The sequence below is a fragment of the Wyeomyia smithii genome, chromosome 2 (genome assembly GCF_029784165.1).
Source record: "Wyeomyia smithii strain HCP4-BCI-WySm-NY-G18 chromosome 2, ASM2978416v1, whole genome shotgun sequence".
Classification (NCBI taxonomy): Eukaryota; Metazoa; Arthropoda; class Insecta; order Diptera; family Culicidae; genus Wyeomyia; species Wyeomyia smithii.
The window spans coordinates 266,163,729-266,187,659 of NC_073695.1; the positions used below are offsets into that span (position 1 = coordinate 266,163,729).

Here is a 23,931-nt window from a genome sequence, read left to right on the forward strand (position 1 = left end):
TAAATTTATTAATTAAAAAATTGCGAAAACTTCGTCTTGACTTAGTGGCAATACAAAATTATAAGTCAGAAAAAGACTACGTGGTCTATTCGTTAACCCCCACACCCCCCACGTGATTTTTCGTGGTCTTATGATAACCTCCCCGTCTCCCTATATATGACTACGTGGTTTGGGAACGGCCTCTTTGGAACAAACCTTAAATTATTTTTCTTTCAACCAATCAACAGTTAGAATGGAATGTTGTAATGCAACAAACAAATAGTTTTCTCTTTACTCAATTAAGTTATTCGTAATCATCTTGGTTCTCTTATTTCTCGTTCTTTCTAACCTTTCTTTTCTTCTACCTTGTATATTCGTCAAGTGCAAAGTCAGAATCACTTTTATGCTATAATCTGAACTTGTTTTTGACATTGTAAAATTTGTGTCCCCTAAAACAAGAGTAACATTTCTAAGTTATGTGTTCAACGAGAGCGAACCATGTACTTTATATTCATTCATTGATAAAGTATACTTTTTTGGTAACACGTTTAAAATATTTTTGATAAGGTACCTGGCAATTTTGAAACCTATGGTGACTTTGAAGTCAGAGTGTTTTGAAACAGTACTAAAAATTCAGGCAATTACAACTTTTTCTGCTTGACACATCGATCACTAAGTCTGCACACTATAAGGCATGATATCCCGTCAGCCTAGTGATAGCAATGAACTATCTGAAAAAACACATTTAAATACACTACGGTGTGCAAAGAGGAGTCCTCTAACACAGAGAAATCCGAAAAAACGCTTAAAAATTTTTACAAGTCGAGTAGCATAGAACATTTGGCCTGTAAGATAGAGCTTCAGAGCTTTAGTTTTGACAGAAACTGCTATGCCCTTCTAAACGAAAGACTAAAAGTGACCTCTTTAACCTTGTGGGCTGCAAATATAACCACATTTTGATGTACGTAAAAGATGCGTAAAATTTATTCCTACAAACAAATTACTAGATACCTTGTAGTGCATTTGGACGGCTTCATATTCCTCGAATATGACTTCAGTGATGACATGAATTTTATGCTCTGCGTGAATAAAAAATATCTCCCGCATGATGTTACGGTTTTGTCTTTAAAAACAAAAATTACCGGCTGAGAGTTTATTCTTCTATGTCTGACTTAGTATACCAGATATCTGTTGAGATATATTCAATTTAATTTATAGTCGCAATGAGCACAAACCAAAATAATATAATAATGTGCATCGGAAATTTGGTCCGAAATTTCGCGAAATTTCGTAATCGTCGAAATTGGAAGTTTAATTTCGCGAAATTTTAGGTGGAATTTAGCGAAATTCAACGAAATTTTTCGGCAATTTCGCGAAACCGAAATTTCGCGAAATTTCGGGAAATTTCGAGTTTTACGAAATTATACGAAATCATTCGAAATCTCGCACAGCCTTAGTCAGGCTAAACATTGTCGCTCCACTTGTGATCATAAATCTTATTTTACTTTTAACTAGCGGGAGGGCTTTGCGGGGAAATTGGTGTCATTTATCTTCTTCAGCATGCTGCTGCTGCGGTTGCTGCTAGGTTGCATCTTGCAAGATAGGAAAAAAACACACAGCAAAACAAGTGAAGAAACACAAATGTAGTGCATAATAAGGGGGAAAAGTGATTTCGTTTAATTGTAAACAAAACACATAACATGTCGTTAGGCGCTGCTCTCGGTGACAACTCCAGAAGGGTAGCGATTGTAAAAGTGAAACAAGCTGTCATAACAGAAAATCATATTATCTAAGCTAGTCGTGACGTGACATAAAGAAGACGGTAGCAATAATAATCGCTCTCGAATTGGTTGTCGAGCAGTTGTTGAAGTTGTAGAACTGAATTTCATTACGCTTTCGTGGGTAATTCGTGCAGGAAGAGTGCAGCTTCTCGAGCGAGCCTTTCACTGCCGCCAACTGACGAATGGAGTGGCATGAGTTGACTGTAATATGATACGGTGATAGAATAGCGTCAATTCCGCCATTCAGCATCGGGTTTAAGTGGAAGAATGAATGAACGAAAGCAACGGGATAGGCCGAATCATATCTATGATGATTGCGATTGTCGAAATTAGATTATGGGGTGATGAATTATCATTGGACTAATTTTGGCTTTGCTCATGATACATCAAGATTCATGACACTATTTTCATAAAATCGTAGTTGTTATCTATTACAGAAAGTTTACTCTTATAATTTAGATTATTATTTTTTTAATCAAAAGAACAATTATTCGAATTTCATAAGCGAAACAAAATTTAGAGTGATTTCCTTGTTAGAAATGACACCAGAAAAAGTTTTTCGTTTTATAACTATAATTATAACTAAACACTGTGAAGTTAAGATTATTTGATGATAGCTTCTAAGTGATGTTGTCATCGTGTCTCAAATATCTTTTAGCTGAAATATAAAATTTAAAGTTCACATTTTCTAAGCAAAAATTTGTCACCTGTCAATTGTCATTTCTTCTACTCACCTCCGAGATCTCCGCACTATGTGACTTTCGCTTCTTCTGGCTATCATCCCGCTCCTCACCCGGATCGGCCGAGCCTTCTTTGACGTCGCTATTGACCCCACTAGAGGTCGCCACGTTGACTTCACTTTCGACAATTACGGACGCCTCGTTATCAGCACCAACATCACTGCCCTGTCGGGATGACGACGTTTTACCACAACCCACTGTACCGTGCTTGCCACTTTCCCCCCCAACTCGCTGCATGGCAGCATGCTTCTGGACCACTTCACGAATTTTGTCCTGCTCTTCACCTATCCAATGTTTGAAGCCACTCCATTTGCGTGTCAGTTTAGCCTTTTTTCTGTCGAAATCAATAAAATGCTTGCCGCTGGTTTTGTTCTTCAGCAGCGTGAGTCGACGTTCACACGGATGGAGCTGCTTGCGGTGTTCGCAGTACTCGTTGTTATCCTCCTTGAACACTTCGGCTTCGTTGATCTGACGGGTGATTTCGTCCAGTTCTTCTATCGACAGGAACAGATGTCGCGCTTCCAGACTCTGAAAGCTGGCGGACTTAAGATCGAACTCTTCCTCCTGGGTACTGCTGGAGTGCAGACTCTGATTGCTGCCGGAGTAATCGAAGGCGTGGTTGTGCATAACACCATTCGAAGAGGTAACGTGGTTTCCGTTTGGCAGATTATGGTACAGATGGGTGGTCGTGTTGATGTCACCTTCGCTGACTAGGGAGATGTCGATTTCGTTCAGTATGAGATGGGCGTGTTCAAGGTCACACGTTGAATTGCCCAACTTAGCGCTACGAGGGAAATCGTAAATGCTGTCCACAGCGGGGCTGTTCGGAACGGTACTGGAGGTAGTTAGCGTTACGCCGTTACTCGTGGCAGTCGATAGATTCATCGAAGGTGCTTTCTCGAACAGCAAACGAAGATCGGTTTGGTGCAGGTTTTGTGCCGACTTCGAGCGGATCCGTCGCTGATGGAATTGTTTGTCGTTTTCGTCCAGGTAGGTGCTGTAGTTGTTGTTGTTTTCCGATAGGAACGTGAATTTGATATCGTTAAAGTTTGGCAGTGAACTGTTGGCATCGACGAAGACATCGTTTTCGCTGTCGTCTGACGTCGATCGGGTGGCAACCGAAACCGGAACAGGAGATTGCGAAAGACGTTGGGACTCCTGTTGCTGCTGTTGCTGGGAAACGGCAACGATTGGTTTTTCCACATCGTCATCAAAGTTAAATTTGGTCGTTTTGGAGATCAAAATCGGGACGCCGATCTCCGGTCGAAAATCCTCCGATCGGCTCCCCGTCATGTCATAACTGCCGGTGATCGGTTCGGCAACACTGCTTTTTCTGCCCGGGGATTTTCGCATCAACCGACTCCCGAGTGCCGAATACCGTCGGGTAATTTTGTCCAATATGTTGGACGGAGACCGACCATGTTTGCCGGCTATTTCTACACTGTAATGTTTTTTCATGCTGTTATTGGCGGTTCCGTAACAATAACCAACCCACCCAATTCACTTTCAACTAACTTCCACGCTTCGGCTAGCGAGTTCGATTACGATTACCGGCTGCTGTTGGCTGTTGTTTACACTTGCACTTTTGTTTGGCAGCAGAAGATACTGGGTGTCTTTCACATTGTTCATTTTAATTGGTAGTTTTAGCTGCGAACTAATTAGCTGCTGCTCAATCGGAAAATGCACAAAAAATGAAAGGACGGTTTCGGTCGTGATTAATGTTATCGTTTGATAGCGCAGGAGAGCTTGGCTTCGGCTGTGCAGCTGATGGCACGAATTAGCGAACGTTTTTGTGACGGAGGCGACCAGGGGCTATTGATTACATATTATTTACATGAAAGTATGATAGCGGTTTTGTTTATGTAAACATGGAGGAATTTTGCAACTAACTTGGAATCCTTAGTTTTGATATCATTATTGTAAAACAATTTTAGCTTTAACCCGATCCCAGCGGAGCGAAATCAATTTTTACTTAAAAAAAACTCTAATTCATCATCAACCATATGCAAAGTTTACACAAACTGTATTGTATATCAAAGATGAACCTGTTCTCTAGCCAACCAACTGAGCAGTTTCATCGTGCAAAATTATCAAGTATAATTATTGAACTTAAATTAAAGTTTGAATGTCAGGTAATGCCATAAGACATCGCCCGCCGGGGATAGGTTCAGTTGGTTCTCCTACTCATTTTGTGCTAGTTTTGGTGTTGGCATCTAATTGTCTCATTTTCGAACAACTAGTATGCAATTCTATCAAGTGTCTTGCGTGTTCGGAACATTACAAAAATGTTTTCAAATTGACAGAATCCAGTTCAGTCTCCAGTTTACGTACCTAACACTTATTTTACTATAATGAAAGATTTTATACTGTATCGAGAGGCATAAAACAGGAAAGATGAAGAGTTTGTTGTACCTGAGAAATTCTACAACGACCTTCACCTCAATTCAGGTATTCTTAGGGTCCAACTCACCTTCCATTTTAACATTAACACTATATGGTTGAGAAGACCATAGTATTGTCTCCAAACTGCGAAAGCAAACAAATCCTAACAATTAAAATTACAAATTTCTAACAGTGTTGAGAAGTCACCATTTGTGATTGGACACACATACTCATTATTTACTAATATTTATCATAAATACTTAAGCTACTAACAAATCCCCCCCCTTTAAAAAAAACCATAGTATTGAGTTTTCCAAAGCATTCCAAAAGTTATTTAAAATATAGTACGTTGTCCTGAATCAATTAGAAGGTTGGATGTTGAGGTTCCACAGACTGAATGAAATTCTGGACGATGTAGAAACTGAATTTTGAAATTCATATAGTCTCATGATATCTCCATGTTTTATGATTTTTTTGTAAAATATTGTCAGTAATTCGGAAAAAAAATTCCAGTGAAGGAAAATTGCAAAATGAAAATGGAAAAAAACCTTCGCTAGAATAACGAAAATTTATAAAAATCAAAAAATTATAGCTCATAAACCGTACATTGTACATCGTAGAATATTGTTGTTTATTGTTTTTTATTTGTATAAAATCATCTGACTACACATGGTCTTAATGATCTAATGTAAAACACATAAAATATCACATTCTGCCTCGAATACGCCGATGGAAGGTTTTTGTTGGCACGTTGAAATCAAACAAATGGTAAACATCTTGGAATCGTCGGCTTATACTAGATGGTTGTCGTAGCCATTGCCTGGACCTTAGAATGCGTTGAGGTGCGTAGATTTGAAGTTGACTAAGCAACACGGGACTGTCGATCTCAGATTGTAAAATTTTAGCTCCAAAAACTGCTTGATTGGCATTCCGACGATTGGCTAATGTTTCGATGCCAATAAATGCACATCGATCTTCATAGGAAGGCAAGTCGTGAGGGCGCCTCCAGGGAAGATTTCGTAACGCGTATCGGACAAACTTATGCTGCACTGACTCAATTCTGGCAATCCACACCTCCTCATAGGGCGACCATACAATAGAAGCGAATTCAAGAATGGACCGAACCAAAGAGCAGTACAATGCGCGTAGGCATAGTGGATCGGTGAATTCAGCAGCAACTTTGGAAATGAAGCCGAGTTGGCGGTTGGCTTTCTCTACTATTGAGGAATAGTGCATTTTGAAGGTAAGTTGATAATCCAACAGAACACCTAAGTCCTTGATTTGCTCGACTCGATTCAAAATAATTCCGGCGATGGAGTAATTGAACAGAACAGGATTTTTTACTCGCCGATATGATATTACACAGCATTTCGTTATGCTAATCACAAGATGGTTTAGTTGGCACCATTTGGTAAAGCTGTTGAGCATGTCTTGTAGATAGCAACAGTCGTCCAACTTGCGAACGGCGAGGTAAATTTTCAAATCATCCGCATAGATCAGCACACACCCGCTCGGTAGAGCCAGAGAGACATCGTTGAAAAAAAGAGCGAATAAAACTGGTCCCAGATTACTACCTTGAGGAACACCACACTGCGGACTGAACGTTGCCGATTCAGCCGATCCTATCTTTACGTATAGCTTGCGGTTTGTCAAGTAGGATTTTAACCAATCACATAGTCTACTCGAGAAGCCGAGACGTCGAAATTTGGCATCCAATATTTCATGGGCTACCGTGTCAAAAGCAGCTTTAATGTCCGTATATATCGTGTCAATTTGCGCACCACTGTCCATATTGTTTATGCAGAAGGAGGTAAACTCACACAGGTTTGATTCAATAGAACGCTTGGGGAAGAATCCATGTTGAGATGGCGTGGTATAGCATTTACATGCTTCAAGAATCGCTTTGTTAAGAATGACCTCAAAACATTTCGATCCAGCAGACAGTGAAGTTATCCCACGATAATTGGTAATATCCGTTTTGTCTCCTTTTTTGTATACTGGCGTCATGCATAAGCTTTTCCAGATTGTAGGGAACGTTCGACTTTGCAAGGAAAGATTGAAAATTGCTCGCAGAGGTTTAACTAGAACACCAGCGCACTTTTTCAGCACGCATGATGGAATGCCGTCTGGCCCAGCAATGGATGCAGACTTTAACTTCGCTAAAGCCGTTACAACCATATCAGCATTGATAGTGAAAACATCGAAGTCAACAGCATCTACAGGAACATTAGAAGTGGCGTTACTAGTATCAGGATCAAGGCGTGTTGTAGCAGAGTTGAAAACATCTCTGAAATGTGATGCGAAAAGTTCGCAGAATAACAGTAAGTATAAGAGTTTGCCGTGAAACAGTTTCGACAAACCAAATAAAATATGCATGAAATAAACAAAGCAGGTAAAATAAAAAATGGCTAGAGTTTTGTCTAGTTTTGAATCCGAAAAGTATCAAATCTAGATAGTTTTTGACGTAGATTTACGTCTTACAACAGCATTCTGGGATGGGGGTGCGATATAAAATGCCGAAAACATTTTAAATGGTAATTGCTCATTCAGTTTTCAGAAGATTGTCTTTATTCTTGCAACAATCGGTTGGAAAACTAGCTTAGAGTTCACCAAAATGCAGAAAACTGTGATTTTATGATGCTAACTATTGTAGTATTGAAAAATGTAGAGCCTAGTTTGGACCGCAGATTTTGACGAATCAGAGCTGAAAACAAGGCGAAATATTGTGCAGGGATGAATGACTGCCTCTGCAGTTAAAATTCCTATAATTTACTTAGAACAGGCGAAATATTATCCTCTATGAGATTTTTCGGATCCGGGACGATATCCAGAGTCTAAAATAAACCCCAGACGTCATTTTAAAATTCAAGATAGTGATTTCTGGTTTTTGTTTTTGGCAAACTTCTAAAAAAGGATCAATAGCAGTGTTTTTTTCCTCCTGCGAATCGAGCTAAAAATCAAGATAAAAGTATAAAAATGTTAGGCCATATCACTGAATATTCAATAATTGGATTAAGTAAACACATCGGACACTCTAAATCAACAATTTGAAAATGACCGGAATGTTCCAAGGGCTGTGTGTCCCAAGTACCATTTTAAAACTCTGTAGGGCAACCACATTATTTTCAGGGAATTATTTTATATTTAACGTAAGAGAGAAAGAGAGAGAGAGAGTTGAAAGAAAATAATTGCTGGAATTAGCCGTTTTAGGTTGATTTATTCCAATCGAATGTATTCCCTAATGTATTGCAAGGAATACATTGACATTAAACAGGTTGTCGTAATTCTATGTTTACATTGCACAGTGGTCCAGATCGTCGATTTAGCGGTATTTAATTTCTTTTTAGTTCAGAGGAGTTTTATATCCATTTGTTTTAAACAACTTTGCCGAAGAAAGCTAGTCGCTACCTTGCATACTTTTCGCGGTATGATGAATTTAAGGTAGCAAGTTAGGGTGTGCTGAAAAATATAGGTTTTTCGATGTAACTTTTTTATTTTTTATTCTATTAAAACTTGGTCCTCAAACAGTTTTTAGTTCTTTTTGATGTGCATATATTCTCTGAATACTTGAGAGCGCTATCTCATTCACAAGAAAAGTTATTACGTTTTTCCCTTTCAAAATACGCCCTTTTCAAATATTGTATCTGGTTGAATAGCAAACACAAACTAAAACTATTGATTGCGTTTGAAAGGTCGTACTTTTTTGTATATAATATCTAAAAATTGGAGGGTGGATATTTTTATATTTCAAAAAAATCCAATTTGAACTTTGCGTTTTTGGTTGGATTCCGCGATGAATGTTCCATGAATGCTTCTTTTTTTATTTTTTTTGTATTTGATCGGTCTATATCACGAAACCCAAACGTAAGATCATAATAAATAAGGCGTTTCCTAATAGTTTTATGACTCATGAGAGCCGTTTTCATAGAAGTTAGCAACACTCAACAGTATATTTTTATGTTTTGTTTGTGTTGTGTTTTCAGCATGGTGTGCATTACTTCAGCACTACGGGGCCATCCACATACGACGTGGACAGCTTGGGAGAGGGGGGGTTGGCTAATGTCCTCTGTCCATACATTTTTTTTAGAATTTATATGGGCAGTTGTCCACGGAGGGGGAGGGGGGGGTCAAAATCGTGAAATATCTGTCCACAAACACAAATAAAACTAATTTTTGATCAAGAATTGAGATTTCTATTGCAAAGAGGGATTCACGACGAAAATTTACATGAAAAAAGATACTTGATATCTTATCGGGGAGCTGAGATATTGGCGTTTTACATGTGATGGAAAACTATACATCTTGTCAAAAATGCCGCTAAAGCTCAATATCAAAAATTTCAGTTCTTGATCAAAAAAAATTTTATATGTGCTTTGAAAGGTTTATCTAAAATTTATGAGAAAAGTTCACTTTTTGTGATGTTCAATGGGCTCTGTGAGTCAAATAATTGAATGTGATGCGGAACCAAACCATGCAAAATATTCAAAAACAACCCCACAAAAATAAAAAAATATGGAAAAATGCAGGATTCGCACAGATTTGAAAAAGTGCAGAAGGGTGGTTTCGTAGCTTGAAAAAGTCATTTTTTGGGCAACTTGAAAACGATTTTTAGAAAGTTGGAATGTTCTACAAAAATGCTATAAATAACATTTTCTTTCAATTTAGGGCTGAGCACCTTGACTTTTTCAACATCGATTTTTTTGGGATACCCTATCGCACTATCCAATTGATAGAAGCGTACCTATGTAATTTTACAGAGGCTTAAAAAATATGTTCATTATCATAGCGTATGTTTGATTTTCTCAATATATTTTTCATACTCCCATTTTATTAGATACTCTTAAATATTTTTTCATTGAGGCTTATGATCTCTGATACTAATTCATATATATTGACAAATCTGCGAGGAAAATTCTGTTATTCTCACCATCGTATAGAAGCTCACTAATTCGCTTTCAACGCATTCCGAATAGCGATTTCTCGTGCTTTAGAAACCAGGTTGTCGCTACTCACCGTAATGATTTAGCCATAGTTAAACGATAGCTTACTTTCGCCAAGAGTTGCATGAAACGATTGTAGGCGTGCGAGGGTGACATCCTAAATTTGTATTTTTCAGAATCGTCAACGTCACGATCGCTTTTCAATGTTCTTCCTTAACGATGACGTATATAACAAGCTTGTGAATTTATTTTAGTGAAATAATTCCCTATTTTTGTCTCCTTTATGTAGGAAGCCATTTTAGATGTAACCTAAATGCTGCCGATGGAAGTAGGGTGAAGTTTTTTATTTTCCGAGATGATTTTGCTAATTTCCTGGGTTGTCATTTGGGCGTTTCGTGTTTGAAAAACCTTTTTTGGTAAACGTAGCAGAGTTAAAGCTTGCATGTAATGCAATACTTTTATTTTTTTTTTTATTCTCGCTTATTTTCCGTCGGTCTATTTCCGCAACTGTTGTGGCCAATTACCGACGCCCAGGGAGGCGGACTCCACACCCAGGTCCCTAACTCACGACCCGTTCATTAACGGACCGGCGCCAACGGCTTTACTTCCTCATGCGATGGAAGGCGTGATCCCAGAGATTTTTCGCCTCAGAAAATCTCCCGGTGTCGGCTAGGATTGAATCTAGACCAGTTGGGTTGGTTGTGAGTGGATCACGCCACCTCACAACCATCGACACCTATGTCGGCGGTGGGATTCGAACCCAGGCGTCAAGCGTGGTTGGCGGAGACGTTACCAACCACACTAGGCCCCCACTAATGCAATACTTTTAGTGCTGAAGTAATGCACTCCATGCTAAAACACATGTAGAATATAAAAATATACTGTTGACTGTTTTTTTATGAAAAAGGCTTTCATGAATCTGTTTGAAAAAACCTTATTTATTATGATCTTACGTTTGGGTTTAGTAATATAGAGCGATCAAATACAAAAAAAAAAATTAAAAAAAATAGTAGCGTGCATGTGACATGTATCGAGAAATCCAACCAGAACCATCAAGTTCAAATTGGATTTATTTGAAATAGAAAAATATCTACCCTCCAGATTTTAGATATTATATACAAAAAAGTACGACCTTTCAAACGCAATCAATAGTTTTAGTTTGTGTTTGCTATTTAACTAGATACAAACATTTGAAAAGGGCGTATTTTGAAGGGGAAAAACGTAATAACTTTTCTTGTGAATGAGAAAGCGCCTTCAAGTATTCAGAGAATATATGCACATCAAAAAGACCTAAAAACTGTTTGAAAACCAAGTTTTGATAGAATCAACAATAAAAAAGTTACATCGAAAAAACTAGATTTTTCAGCGACACCCTAACTTGTTATATTAAATTCATCATACCGCGAAAAGTATGTAAGATAGAGACTAGCTTGCTTAGGCAAAGTTGTTTGAAATAAATGGATCTAGAGAACTCCTCTGAACTAAAAAGAACCTTTATCTTTATCAGTAAAAAAAGTTAGTTTTGTTATTTTTGATAAAAATGGTGCCACCATAATTTTTATTTTCTAAAAAGAAGCGCCTTTTCAAACACAAAATATGTTGCAAATACACTACAATCCTAACAACAGCTGTTTTTGCACAAAAAAATAAATACCGCTAAATCGACGATCTGGACCACTGTGCATTGCGGTCGTGTCTCATACACAATATTTTTAACTTTTTTTCAAATATTTTTAATAAATTTGAAAACGTCGTCGCTTAAACTGTCAATAAACCTACAACAACAATATCGCACTTTAGCCTGGAGGGCTAATAGCGGTCTCGATCGATCGATTAGGGCCTTAGGGTGACACTCTCTAAAATAGAGTGGCCAAAAAATTTACTCATTTCAATATTTTTAGTTTCCAAATATTTTCAACTCTTGAATCGTTTGACCATTTAAATTTTTTTAACGTCAAATTGAAGGTTATTTATAGGTCTTTCAAAGAAAAACACCAAACTGTACTTTAAATAACAATAATTATGCGAAAATCATGATACTAAATGCATTTGCCCATTTGAAGGGTAGTCAAGACCTGGAAGACCCTATCGTCCAGTTTTTTTTATTCGTCAAGAAATTTCACGCTAGATATCCAATTTTGGAGAAGGCATTTTTTGTTTGAAAAAAAAAAATATTTTCAATTGTACAAAAAATATATCAAAAATAATTCATGAGCCACTTTGCGTCTTCATTGAAAAGATTGCAGTGATTAATTTACATTATCAGCAATAAAAAAAAGTAGAAACGCCATTGAATTCACTTTTGACATTTTAGAATGTTAGACAAACAGGTTCAAAATCCGCGACATCAACCTTGTTAAGACTTAAAGGGACTTTTTTGTAATTTTTCAATTTTTCATGAAGATCGTTCTTTCCAATGTCAAATTTCTAAAACCTACCATGTACATTTTGTTTATTGACCTAAGAAAATGCTCTGTGCAAAATTTCAGTTCAATCGGACATGATTTAGGGGTGACTCAAATTGTTCAAAGTTTTGAGGTTTAGAATGGACATCCCAAATGAAAAATCTAGTTCAAGATGCCTAATAAACATTAAAATGATTCACCAAACCACATGTAAATCATTGTAATGTTTATTAGGCATCCTAAACATAATTTTTTATTAGGGATGTTAATTTTCGAGGGTCAAAACACCAAAATTTCAAGCGCTTTGAGGCACCCCTAAATCATGTCTGATTAAGCTGAAACTTCGCACAGGTTATTATTTTGAGCAAATAAAAAAAATGAACACAGTCGGTTCTTTGAATTCGATAATGACATTTTTCTATACATCCATACATTCCATACATGTATATATTATTTTATTTTTTCTTATTTCCACATAATGAAGGTCTGAAATGATACCAATTTCACGTTGGCAGAAATTGGAATCCCAACTTTTGCAGAAGAAGGAAAAAAAATTGAAGCAACGTAAACTAGCTAAAAAGGACCCAAAAAGACAGGCCTTCAAAAGGCTCAGAGAAATTATAAGTTTTACGTATCAAATAAACCAATAAAAATGTCTGTTTACTTCTCTAATGTGTATGCATTCGTTAAAAGCTATAATTAATTCTCTACTTTTTCTACAGATTAAATCATATTAAAATATGGCACCTGTAGTTATTTGTCAAAACATTTCAGACAAGATGAGAGTAACATTTCCAGCTTGCAACACCTTACAACGAGTTCACGTTGGTGGCCACCTAATAAATCACAAACTCGCAGGAGAAGAGTGATTTTTCCTATTTTTCTTCCCGACACCCGACACACATAAATCAGACTAACAGTGGAAAAAAATCCCCAGCAGCGGATTCGCCCGCCATCGTTTCTATTTCCGCAGTTCTTCGATCGGGGCTTGTGCAACATCGGAGACTTTGCATGTGAGGTGAAAATGTGTCGAATATAACGCAACTCCGTTAGATGGAGCGAATTAAACCCCGACATGTGCGGGGGAAGCATGAAACCTGAGCCGAGGGAGGTGATTAACCCGTTGATGATCTATGCGCGAGGCCTGCGATGAGAATCTCGCAAGTTCCAAATAATGGGTTCGATCCGGTAGAGTAGCGTACAATCGTAAACGATTACGCACTCCATGCTGTGGGCGAGAGATTATAAAGGGCTAACGCCTCCTAACCGGCTTTCAATCGATTCATCGGATGCTGCAGTTTATCGAAGCCAGATACTGCCTTGCAGTGTGAACAGAGAAGCTTTGTTTTCCGCCTGATTGGGTATTTCTACAAGAAAAAAAAACGGTAGTAATCGTGGGAAGAAGTTAAAAACAGATCAACTGAACATGAGCTGATATTAAAACTTGATCACCAAAATGATTTGATAAAGTCTGTATCGTCATCTGTAAATATTATTTCAAATGGCCTAAATGCGAAGCATTTTACGACCCGATTTATACTATTTCTGAATGCTGTGCAGCTGAGTAAATTTACCACCCAGTCTCACAAGCCGCGTTGTTGAATACTGATGTAGTCGCCTAAAAATAATTGCACTTGTTCTCGTATTTTCTCAGTTTTTTTCTGTTTTTGTTTTGGTGACGCCAAGCGGTGGTTCGCCCTGTCCCAATTCGGGTCCACGAATAATTATAACATGTTGGAAAAAATACAACAAATGTTGTATACCATTTATGGCTGCATATCGTAACAATCTCGGCCAGTTACAGTCGATTTTGTGACCAGCGGAAGGGGCCTTGATTGTCTCGCCTAACTCGCGGTGTGAGTTAAATGGGTCAAATTTTCACGCCGACCAAAGATTTTCCGAAAGCGATAATCGAGAGTGAACAACGGATGGCTCGAAAAGCAGCTACCTTTTATTGTTTTTTTTTCTCACCACATTTGCGCTTGAGCAATTAGCTGCCGCTGTTTGGGCCACTAAAGTCGGTAGGTAAGTGTACAGAGAATAAGTGATGTGCCGAGCGGAGCGATTGATGGAATGCTCCCCGCTCATGCTGCTGTCATCCATTTATGGACATTTGTTAATCTAGGCCTCTGGCTATCGCGGTAACAAAAAGGTTCGATGAAATGAATAATCAATCACTTTTGTACATGGAGTCAAAGATGAATACACTGTCAGCATAGGACAGTCATTGTGAAAACATAAATGGCAGTGGATTTAGTAAATGCCTACCAGATCATGCTTTGATTTCATAAGTTTTTAATTCGAAGGTACACTTTTTTTCTTTTTTTCGATTTATTTGTTACATGTTTTATCAAATAGATTTTTGTGTATGTTTTTATTTTCGAATTTCATCAGTTTGTTGCTTGTTACTGTCCTACAGTTTTTTAAATTTCTATTTTTTTTTAAACAAAAAAAAATTATAATATTTTTTCTATTTCATCCTTTCTTATCATATGAAGGGCTATCTTTCGAACGAAAGTAGATTCAACAAAATTGCAATTGATCTGAAACACTTTCAACAAAATCGAATTTTAGTGAAATATTCGATTATTTGGAAAAATGTTTCGTTTTTAACCGTAATTAAAGTAATTCCAATCATTCGATGTCCCTCTGGAGTCTGGACGCTCCTATAAATACACTTGAGTTATTATTATAAGTTCAAGCATGACAGCATTACATTAATTTGCATTACTCGTGAAAACTGGATGATGTTTTCTGTACACCACCTGATCAACGTACGTCACAAAACAGCCATTTGTGGTTGCCCACCATTGGAAAACATCCTTTTTCCAAAATTGTAATTTAACTTAAGGCAAACGTTCTGCGCTGAAAGGTCACTTTTTCACCATAAAAAATACGTCAAAAATGTTTGTTCTTCCACTCAAACAAAATAAAATTCGCCATGGTTGCGACCCTGTCACCAACCTGCTGTCGTTCCGCGCCGAAATAGTGTACACAGTGTGAACAAGTTCGAAATCCTCAACATACGTACGGTTTTCGGTCAACATTTATTTTTAGTTACTGTCAACGTTTTCCACGCGTTTTCACTGCACATTGAAAACTACTACACTGTGTACCACATTTAATTTCATTGTTTTGTGAAACGTCAGCATTTATCACGATACAGTCTATCACCCCCACATACAAGACACTTTAAGTTTAAAAATCATACTTTATCACGATCCACTCCGCCGGCGGATGATGGACCGAACCGCAAATGCTGTGTTGTCGGGTTGAAGCACGCGGCGATTTTCCCCCTAGAATCGTGGCAAATAGGAGGACCACTCGATATCCCGCTGCTGCTGGTGGTGTTCTAGGTAGGTTCGAATCAGATTGAAGCACAGCACAAAGTAGGTGAACAGTTCGAACGTCAGACAGAGTAGGATGTGGATAATTTCCAATCTGTAGTTTCCCATTATGGCGTGTACTGGCTGGCCTGGAGCCACTCGGAGGGGTAAACCGTCGACCGTACGGATCTTTCAGAATTTCCTTACAGTGCCAGTGCCAGCGAGGGGAGGCACTTGACCGATTTTGAACCGAAACGAGAGCGTAAGGTGCGTGTGAAGAGACGCCTGCGATGGACGGTTACGTACTAAAGAGGAAACGATCAAGAGTGTACTCAGCAAGCAGCACCGTCGTTACCGGCGAAGATCCCTAACCATGCGCGGCGAGATCTCATCTCGCGTGATCTCGCCGCGAGGAGGAAATTTTAAATAGATACTCGAGCAGGCCTAAGAAGACGCTTTCCGTGAGTTGCATATCAGTTGGAGACGACGAAAAAGCGAAACAGAAAACAATAAACCTTCAGCAGTAGAACAAGCACGGCGGCAGAGCGCACCCGCGTTTAGAATCGAGAGAATGAAGCAGACAGAAAAAATACCCAAACTGAATGAAAGATGCTGCATAAGCGAGTATCATCGCACCGGGAGATCAATTGAAAGCCGGAGATTAAATTTTTAGGTTTTCCAGTTCGTTGCGCGTTTGGTGTTGTAGCGTGGACTGATGCTGCTCGGCGTTGTGAGTTGTTTCCCATTTAGGCAAGTAGGTTCCCTCACGCGCCCGTAGAAAGTATTTTGACTAATTAATGCTGCCACGATTGCGTTGCCGCCGCGAGCAACGACGACGATGACGTGAACTAGAACAGCAAGTGGCTTCGGGACCCCGGTGGATGTGCTTTCGGTAGGTGGTTGAAAAGAAGATAACTTTAAAATATATTGATCATAAAAACTGACGAGAGCGCGTTGCTTTCATTGATGTTTATTTTATCCTTTGTGGATGAATGGTAAGGAATTTTAATTGTACTACAAAAAAAACGAAACCATGAATCAAGAATGTATACGTTTGAAGTAAAGATGAAAGTTCTATGAAATATTAGATTTATTCTTGTTTATTCAGCAAAATGTCTAAAAGACAATTTTCATTGCAGTATTTTTTCATAATTCTTGATACATGTGGTATAGTTTTCTCAAGATTTTAAAAACCGTTGTCACAGAAATAAAATATATATTTAAATGTATATTTAATATATTTCTATACAAAACTTAAAATATAGCAAGAAGCATCTTTTACATGTTTTTTTACGACGATTTTCCAAATAATGCGTTCGTTATGACGTTTTTTTTTCGAATAACGCGGTTTTTTACATTTTTTTTGCACGAGTTTTTGTCCTCGCGTAAAACAGTTACAGTAAGTAACAGTAACGGTAACAGACTGTAGTAGGATGTTATTTACCCAGTTACATTTTTTTCCCTTTAACACGGTTTTTTATGTCGTTTTTCCAAATAACGCGGTTTTACATGTGTTTTTTTTTTCTGCACGGTACGTAGAATGGTGTAAAAAAATACTTTACTGTAGTTTGCATTCGTGAAGATTCGTAATCAATCTGAATTAAAATTGCAATTAAATCTTGTTTGCATAAAGAGTTTTTTCAAAAGCTACCTTCCGTTTTTAGACTTTTTACCTCTTTCCCGCTAATGGTGACTCTAGAGTACCAAGAATTATAATGATTATATCTTGACAGGAAATATTTCTCGATTACCCGATTTTTTTTCACTACTTCTTTCTAGAAAATGTAACATTTATTATACACAAAATCAAAAATTGCAGAAGAAAGTCTGGATTTTACAATGAAACCATAATTTGTGTTTTCAATGACCGTTTCTAAACAACTTTTATTAATCGATTTCATAAGAAAAATTAATTTCACGTAGATATTTTATGTATTAAGCGAAAGGTTAAAACTGAGTTATATATAGTTATAAGAGTTATAAAAAATAGCTAATGGAAATTTTTCAGTTTCATGAGAATAGACGTATTTTCGTCAAAGTGACCCATAATTGTGGAAGCGTTGTAGTTGCTTTATATATGCATTACGGTAAAATATCATATTGGCCAGCATTTGAGGACACATAGAGACACTTCCAATATTATCTCCATGATCGCTTGACGCAATCTAGGTGTCCGAATTGCAATGTTCCTCTCTGCATCACGAGAGAAAGAGAATTTGTTTTTCTATGTTCCATTAGAAATAATTAATTACCGGTCATTTAGTTTTTCTTTAAAATCCGCATTGGTTTTCTTTCTTTTAATAATATTTAGAAGAATTTTTTTTACGTGTCTTGAAAAATTAGCCCTTGCTCTGCAGAGAGGTGCTTTGGAGCAGAATTGCGAATAAAAATGCAATATTTCACAGTAACTTGAATCAGTCTACGAAACATTTTCCTTATTCGACCCGTATAGTATTGTGACATCTCGAAAACCCGCGTGAGCGGAAAGGGGTAATTCCTTTTCAACTCTTAAATTCAGCCTCAGAGAATTTCCTGATAATTTCAGGTTTTGAAGGTATGAGAACCTCAAATAAATATCGATATGATCAGGACAGTTGTTAAGAAGACTGTCAGAAAAGAATTTTTCTAAGACATTAAATGTATGCCCGCGAAGTTTGGTCCAAGAATGATTCCAAAGTAGACTCAGAACGACGAAATGTCAAAAAAGAGCAAAAAGAAAATCATTCCAGATTAGCCACAGAACGACAAAAACCGTTTCTTCAATACATGATAATGAAAATGATTACAAATTCATCTCAGGACGACGGAAAGAGGCCATGGAAGAATATGATCCCAAATTCAGCTAAAAATTCGAATGCTTGGGTGTAAAGCCACGACCTAAAGGTTGACGTAGAACCACTTAACAAATACGAGATCGAGATTCTCGGGCTCTCACGTTTCGATGTCACTTGAGATGAACAGCAAGAACTGGTTAGGAGTTTTATTCAATGTGCCAGATTTTCAATTTGAGCCACCGCAACTATCGAAACCAGACCTATGGAGCTTATACTCACGCAGCGATAGCGATCCAACGATAGTAGGAGCCACTCAACAGATTATTACGCTGTTTCGTGTTGCATATTGCACCTGTGCGGCTGGGGGACACAATTCCGTTCATGTCGGATGGAAACAGCGCATTCTCTGCCACGCAACGCTAGTTGCATGCATGCAACTTAGTTCTAATTGGTCGAAATATGAGTTTCAACAAGGCTTGACAATTTGAAATGGTACGCATAATCGAAAATTACCCCTTGGATATTTTGTCTTGAAAATGTGGAAAAAAGTAGTTTGGAGTGTATTGTTTACACTATTTTTTTATCTCTGTTAGTTTTTCGAAAATAGAAAAAAGGCCGCTGCCCAAAGCCAACGTTGTTAGTTGATTTTGCGCAAGCATTTGAAAAGTCGTCAACGCTCTCATCGGGATGTAGGGAAACGGTCAGAATGGATGTTCAATAAGTGACCATGATGATTAGTGAAAGCGTTTACGCGGTCAGGGATGTGGCCAAAAATTGAATCTGTCCAAGTATTTCCAACAGAGAGCCAAGGACCGAGAGGGACTGCATAAAGTGCATAAGGCTTCAAATTGTGACTAACGTCAAAATATGGTGGAAAAGTTACGGTCCGAAAACTGTACACCCAGATGCTGACGAAGCATCATGTTTCGGAGGAAGTGAGAAAGCAGAAACTTTCAAAGTTTGCCAAGAAATACTTGATTTGGCAAGCGATCTGCTCATGTACCAAAAGGCCGTTCGTGACTACCGGGGCTGTAAACGGGGAGATCAACCTCAAGGAGTATCTACAGAAGCGTCTGCTTCCTCTTTTGAAGCAACACGAGGGACCTACTAGCTTCTGGTTGGACCTAACGGAAATTGTGTCCTGAAGTGGTCACTTCCGTACCCACGGATATGAATCCCTCCAACTCTCCAGAACTAAGGCCTATTGAAAAATACTAAAATACTGGGCTTCTATGACACAGCCACTACGAAAGCATCTCAAGGAGGTCAAATCTGAGGAGGACATAAAGAAAAACTCCAGAAAAAGCTGCAGCCAGATATTGTACAAAGCCTAATGAGTGGAGTTAAGCGTAAGGTGCGATCGTACCGTTATGGCATTGAAATTGAATGCAATCAATCTGCCAAAAGCTTATTAATGGGTTAGATTTACTGTCTGAAAGTTTGAAAAGGATCGGTCAACTAGGTAATTTTCTAACGAGTTTTTTCCGTGCTGCAATTTGAGGTGGAACCCCCTCCAGTTGTTCCCTGTTCCGATTTTAGATTTTCATTTTAGAGCGCTTGAAACGAAAAACGTAGATCTACGTAAAAAACGTCCAGTCTAGTCCAGAGAAAAACACAAATCCGAACACGGAAAAATTAAGCAGGAAAATAATAACAAATTCAAATCAGAATGGCGAGAAAACGCTTTCAAAACTCCGTAAATGATTCCGCATTATGGTCCGAATAGCGGAAAATGCTCCCAAAGGGTAAAAATGACAATGAACTCGAATTCAACTAAGAATGACAGAATGACGAAAAAACGCTTCTTTAGACAGTAATAGGCTAAAAGCAATCCCTAATTAAGAAGGATAACCCATGAAAACAACCGTTTCCCTAATTTTAATATCTTTCACACATTTTACAAAAATATTTGTTCGATAAAACATCATTTTGACTTTTAAAAAATGTTTTTGTATAGCATGAAAATCCATAGAAATTCTTGAGATTTTATTATGAGTTTGTGAACTTTGACAAAAACTTTTTATAATTGTACAGTATCTGGTATTGAAGTACCTCGATTTGTCAAGAGCAAGTCATCCAATTATTGTACACCCTTTAGACCATGGAAGCCTCTAGAAATACCTGGGAAGCCTAAGAATGAACTCACGCTTAAGTCTTTCGACACCGAATGGTCTAATTTTGATGAGATTCAAATCCACGACTATTCACTTGTCGAAATGAACTCCGTAATCTTGGGACTACGGAGCCCGACCTCTGCAGCACTTTATTTCAACGAATTTTTTGTGAATTAATAAAGAAGATTGTAATATTTAAGTTTTTTTTTTTCAAAATTTATCTGGTATTTTTGTTTGAATATAGCTAATAATATTAAATAGTAGAGTTAAAAAAAATGAGTTGACTAAACATGTTTGAGCCACGCGCGCGTAGACTGACATAGACAATCTGGATACTGAGTACATCAGGGTTAAACCCCTGAAATTGAAACAAAAGGCATATCGGGTTGAAAAGTTGCTTTTTTGGTTTGTAATATCATGTATATTTTCATCAAGATTTTTAATATTTATCTGTTTTCACGATTTAGAACAAAGGGTTAGGAAAAAAAACTGAAAAGGCTTGGGTTTGCCTGTGGACTGTAAAGCTCGTTATCGAGAACTATAGTATCATAGGATCTCTCTCGTAGTTTTGGATCGTTATCCAGAACCAATTCTGATTAGTTAAAGCTCCTAAATGTTAGGTTCGATTCCTAACCAAATCCAGATAATTTTCGGGTTGGAAACGTTTTGGATGAGCCTTGGATCAATGATGTTATTGGAAAATCGTTTTTTTTTAAATTTTCAAATTATTGGTATTCTTTTGAAGGGTTACTATGTCTGTATTAAGGCTGTGCGAGATTTCGAATGATTTCGTATAATTTCGTAAAACTCGAAATTTCCCGAAATTTCGCGAAATTTCGGTTTCGCGAAATTGCCGAAAAATTTCGTTGAATTTCGCTAAATTCCACCTAAAATTTCGCGAAATTAAACTTCCAATTTCGACGATTACGAAATTTCGCGAAATTTCGGACCAAATTTCCGATGCACATTATTATATTATTTTGGTTTGTGCTCATTGCGACTATAAATTAAATTGAATATATCTCAACAGATATCTGGTATACTAAGTCAGACATAGAAGAATAAACTCTCAGCCGGTAATTTTTGTTTTTAAAGACAAAACCGTAACATCATGCGGGAGATATTTTTTATTCACGCAGAGCATAAAATTCATGTCATCACTGAAGTCATATTCGAGGAATATGAAGCCGTCCAAATGCACTACAAGGTATCTAGTAATTTGTTTGTAGGAATAAATTTTACGCATCTTTTACGTACATCAAAATGTGGTTATATTTGCAGCCCACAAGGTTAAAGAGGTCACTTTTAGTCTTTCGTTTAGAAGGGCATAGCAGTTTCTGTCAAAACTAAAGCTCTGAAGCTCTATCTTACAGGCCAAATGTTCTATGCTACTCGACTTGTAAAAATTTTTAAGCGTTTTTTCGGATTTCTCTGTGTTAGAGGACTCCTCTTTGCACACCGTAGTGTATTTAAATGTGTTTTTTCAGATAGTTCATTGCTATCACTAGGCTGACGGGATATCATGCCTTATAGTGTGCAGACTTAGTGATCGATGTGTCAAGCAGAAAAAGTTGTAATTGCCTGAATTTTTAGTACTGTTTCAAAACACTCTGACTTCAAAGTCACCATAGGTTTCAAAATTGCCAGGTACCTTATCAAAAATATTTTAAACGTGTTACCAAAAAAGTATACTTTATCAATGAATGAATATAAAGTACATGGTTCGCTCTCGTTGAACACATAACTTAGAAATGTTACTCTTGTTTTAGGGGACACAAATTTTACAATGTCAAAAACAAGTTCAGATTATAGCATAAAAGTGATTCTGACTTTGCACTTGACGAATATACAAGGTAGAAGAAAAGAAAGGTTAGAAAGAACGAGAAATAAGAGAACCAAGATGATTACGAATAACTTAATTGAGTAAAGAGAAAACTATTTGTTTGTTGCATTACAACATTCCATTCTAACTGTTGATTGGTTGAAAGAAAAATAATTTAAGGTTTGTTCCAAAGAGGCCGTTCCCAAACCACGTAGTCATATATAGGGAGACGGGGAGGTTATCATAAGACCACGAAAAATCACGTGGGGGGTGTGGGGGTTAACGAATAGACCACGTAGTCTTTTTCTGACTTATAATTTTGTATTGCCACTAAGTCAAGACGAAGTTTTCGCAATTTTTTAATTAATAAATTTATTTGACACGACTAATTAATAGAGTTGTCAGCAATTAACTGTAATCAAATTTTTGAAACATATTTCAAATTTATCCGAACGAAGAATTTTTTTTTTTTTTTGTTTTAAACAGGCTTTGCCTTATATGGCATTTTCTTCTTTAGAATAATAGTTCTATTTTGCAATGCGTCGGGATTTGTGTTAATTTTCCTGGAAGTATATTTCAATACTCAACGACCGGTAAAACAAATCAACGTTTTGGTCTTAAAAACAATATATAAGACCTGGATGTTCGTGAACTGAAGGAAGAAAAAAAGATGTTTATATTTTGTTCGACATTCAAAAACTTTGTAATTTATTAAAAAAAAACCTAAGTTACAAATCCGATATCTAAAAACCACTAAAAGTAAGGTTTTACTTATTATCAACTAAATATTTTTCTAGATGATTTCTAGATGAGTATACAATTTACCGTAACTATAAGCGAAAAATTTATCGTAGATGATCAAACTACTTAAACAATTTTTTTTTATTTTGATAATCAACAACAAATTAAAAATCAGTTAGAATTTTCAACAGAAAAACATATTTTAAATTACTTTCAGGTAAGGAAATTATTATATTTGTTAAAGACAATGAAATATTATTAAAAATTTAACAACCATTATCTATTTGTTATTTTGGTTGTGAGAAAATGATATTACTGAAAATTCAATTTACAATTTGCGCAATAACTAATAATCAGTTTTCTTGAACCTTAATTTTTTTTATAAATTTTTCATACTTTATTGTACATATATTTGCAGAATAAGATCACAAAACAAAAGACCACGAAAAACCACGGGGGAGTAGGGGGGTATAAAAGGGATCAAAATATGACCACGTAGTTTAGGAATGGTCCCAAATGCATTTTATTATTTTTGGTCTCGCAGAAACTCACAGGGCATATTTTTTTAGGACAAAATTATTTTCTACAACCTTACCAGAGACACTAGTTATGCCAGTCAAACAAACCTATTTAGCTGGAAAAATAATTTTAATCTCCAATTGGACACTCTGTGGGTAATTAAAATATTTTTATAATCGAAACAGTTGGTTTGATTGGCATAGTGGCTTTGGCAAAGTTGTAGATAATAATATTGCCCTTCCAAAAATAAACATGTTGTAAATTTTTTTTTAAATATAACTTTTTTTTTGACTCCTTCATCGCTTCGATAATTTTTTTGTAATTTTTATACAAAAAAAAGATTTTTGCAAAATAAGCTTTAATTTTAATGTTTCTTTTACAATGTAAAAAAATTAATTTTTTAGAGTT

General features: G+C 36.9%; 1 protein-coding gene across 6 annotated transcripts in view; it reads right to left on the bottom strand.

The window, feature by feature from the left end:
* The window catches only part of LOC129720926 (uncharacterized), an 85,796-nt gene that overhangs the window by 41,417 nt on the left and 20,448 nt on the right, over window positions 1-23,931 (bottom strand). For 4 of the 6 annotated variants that reach the window (XM_055672834.1, XM_055672837.1, XM_055672835.1 and 1 more), the window contains exon 2: window positions 2,495-4,165. In XM_055672834.1, the coding sequence (XP_055528809.1) occupies window positions 2,495-3,958 (1,464 nt within the window). In that variant the 5' untranslated portion in view covers window positions 3,959-4,165. Of the gene's footprint in view, window positions 1-2,494; window positions 4,166-15,191; window positions 15,339-15,438; window positions 15,857-23,931 lie in introns of those variants that run through there. The other 2 variants (XM_055672838.1, XM_055672839.1) reach the window with 2 other exon arrangements.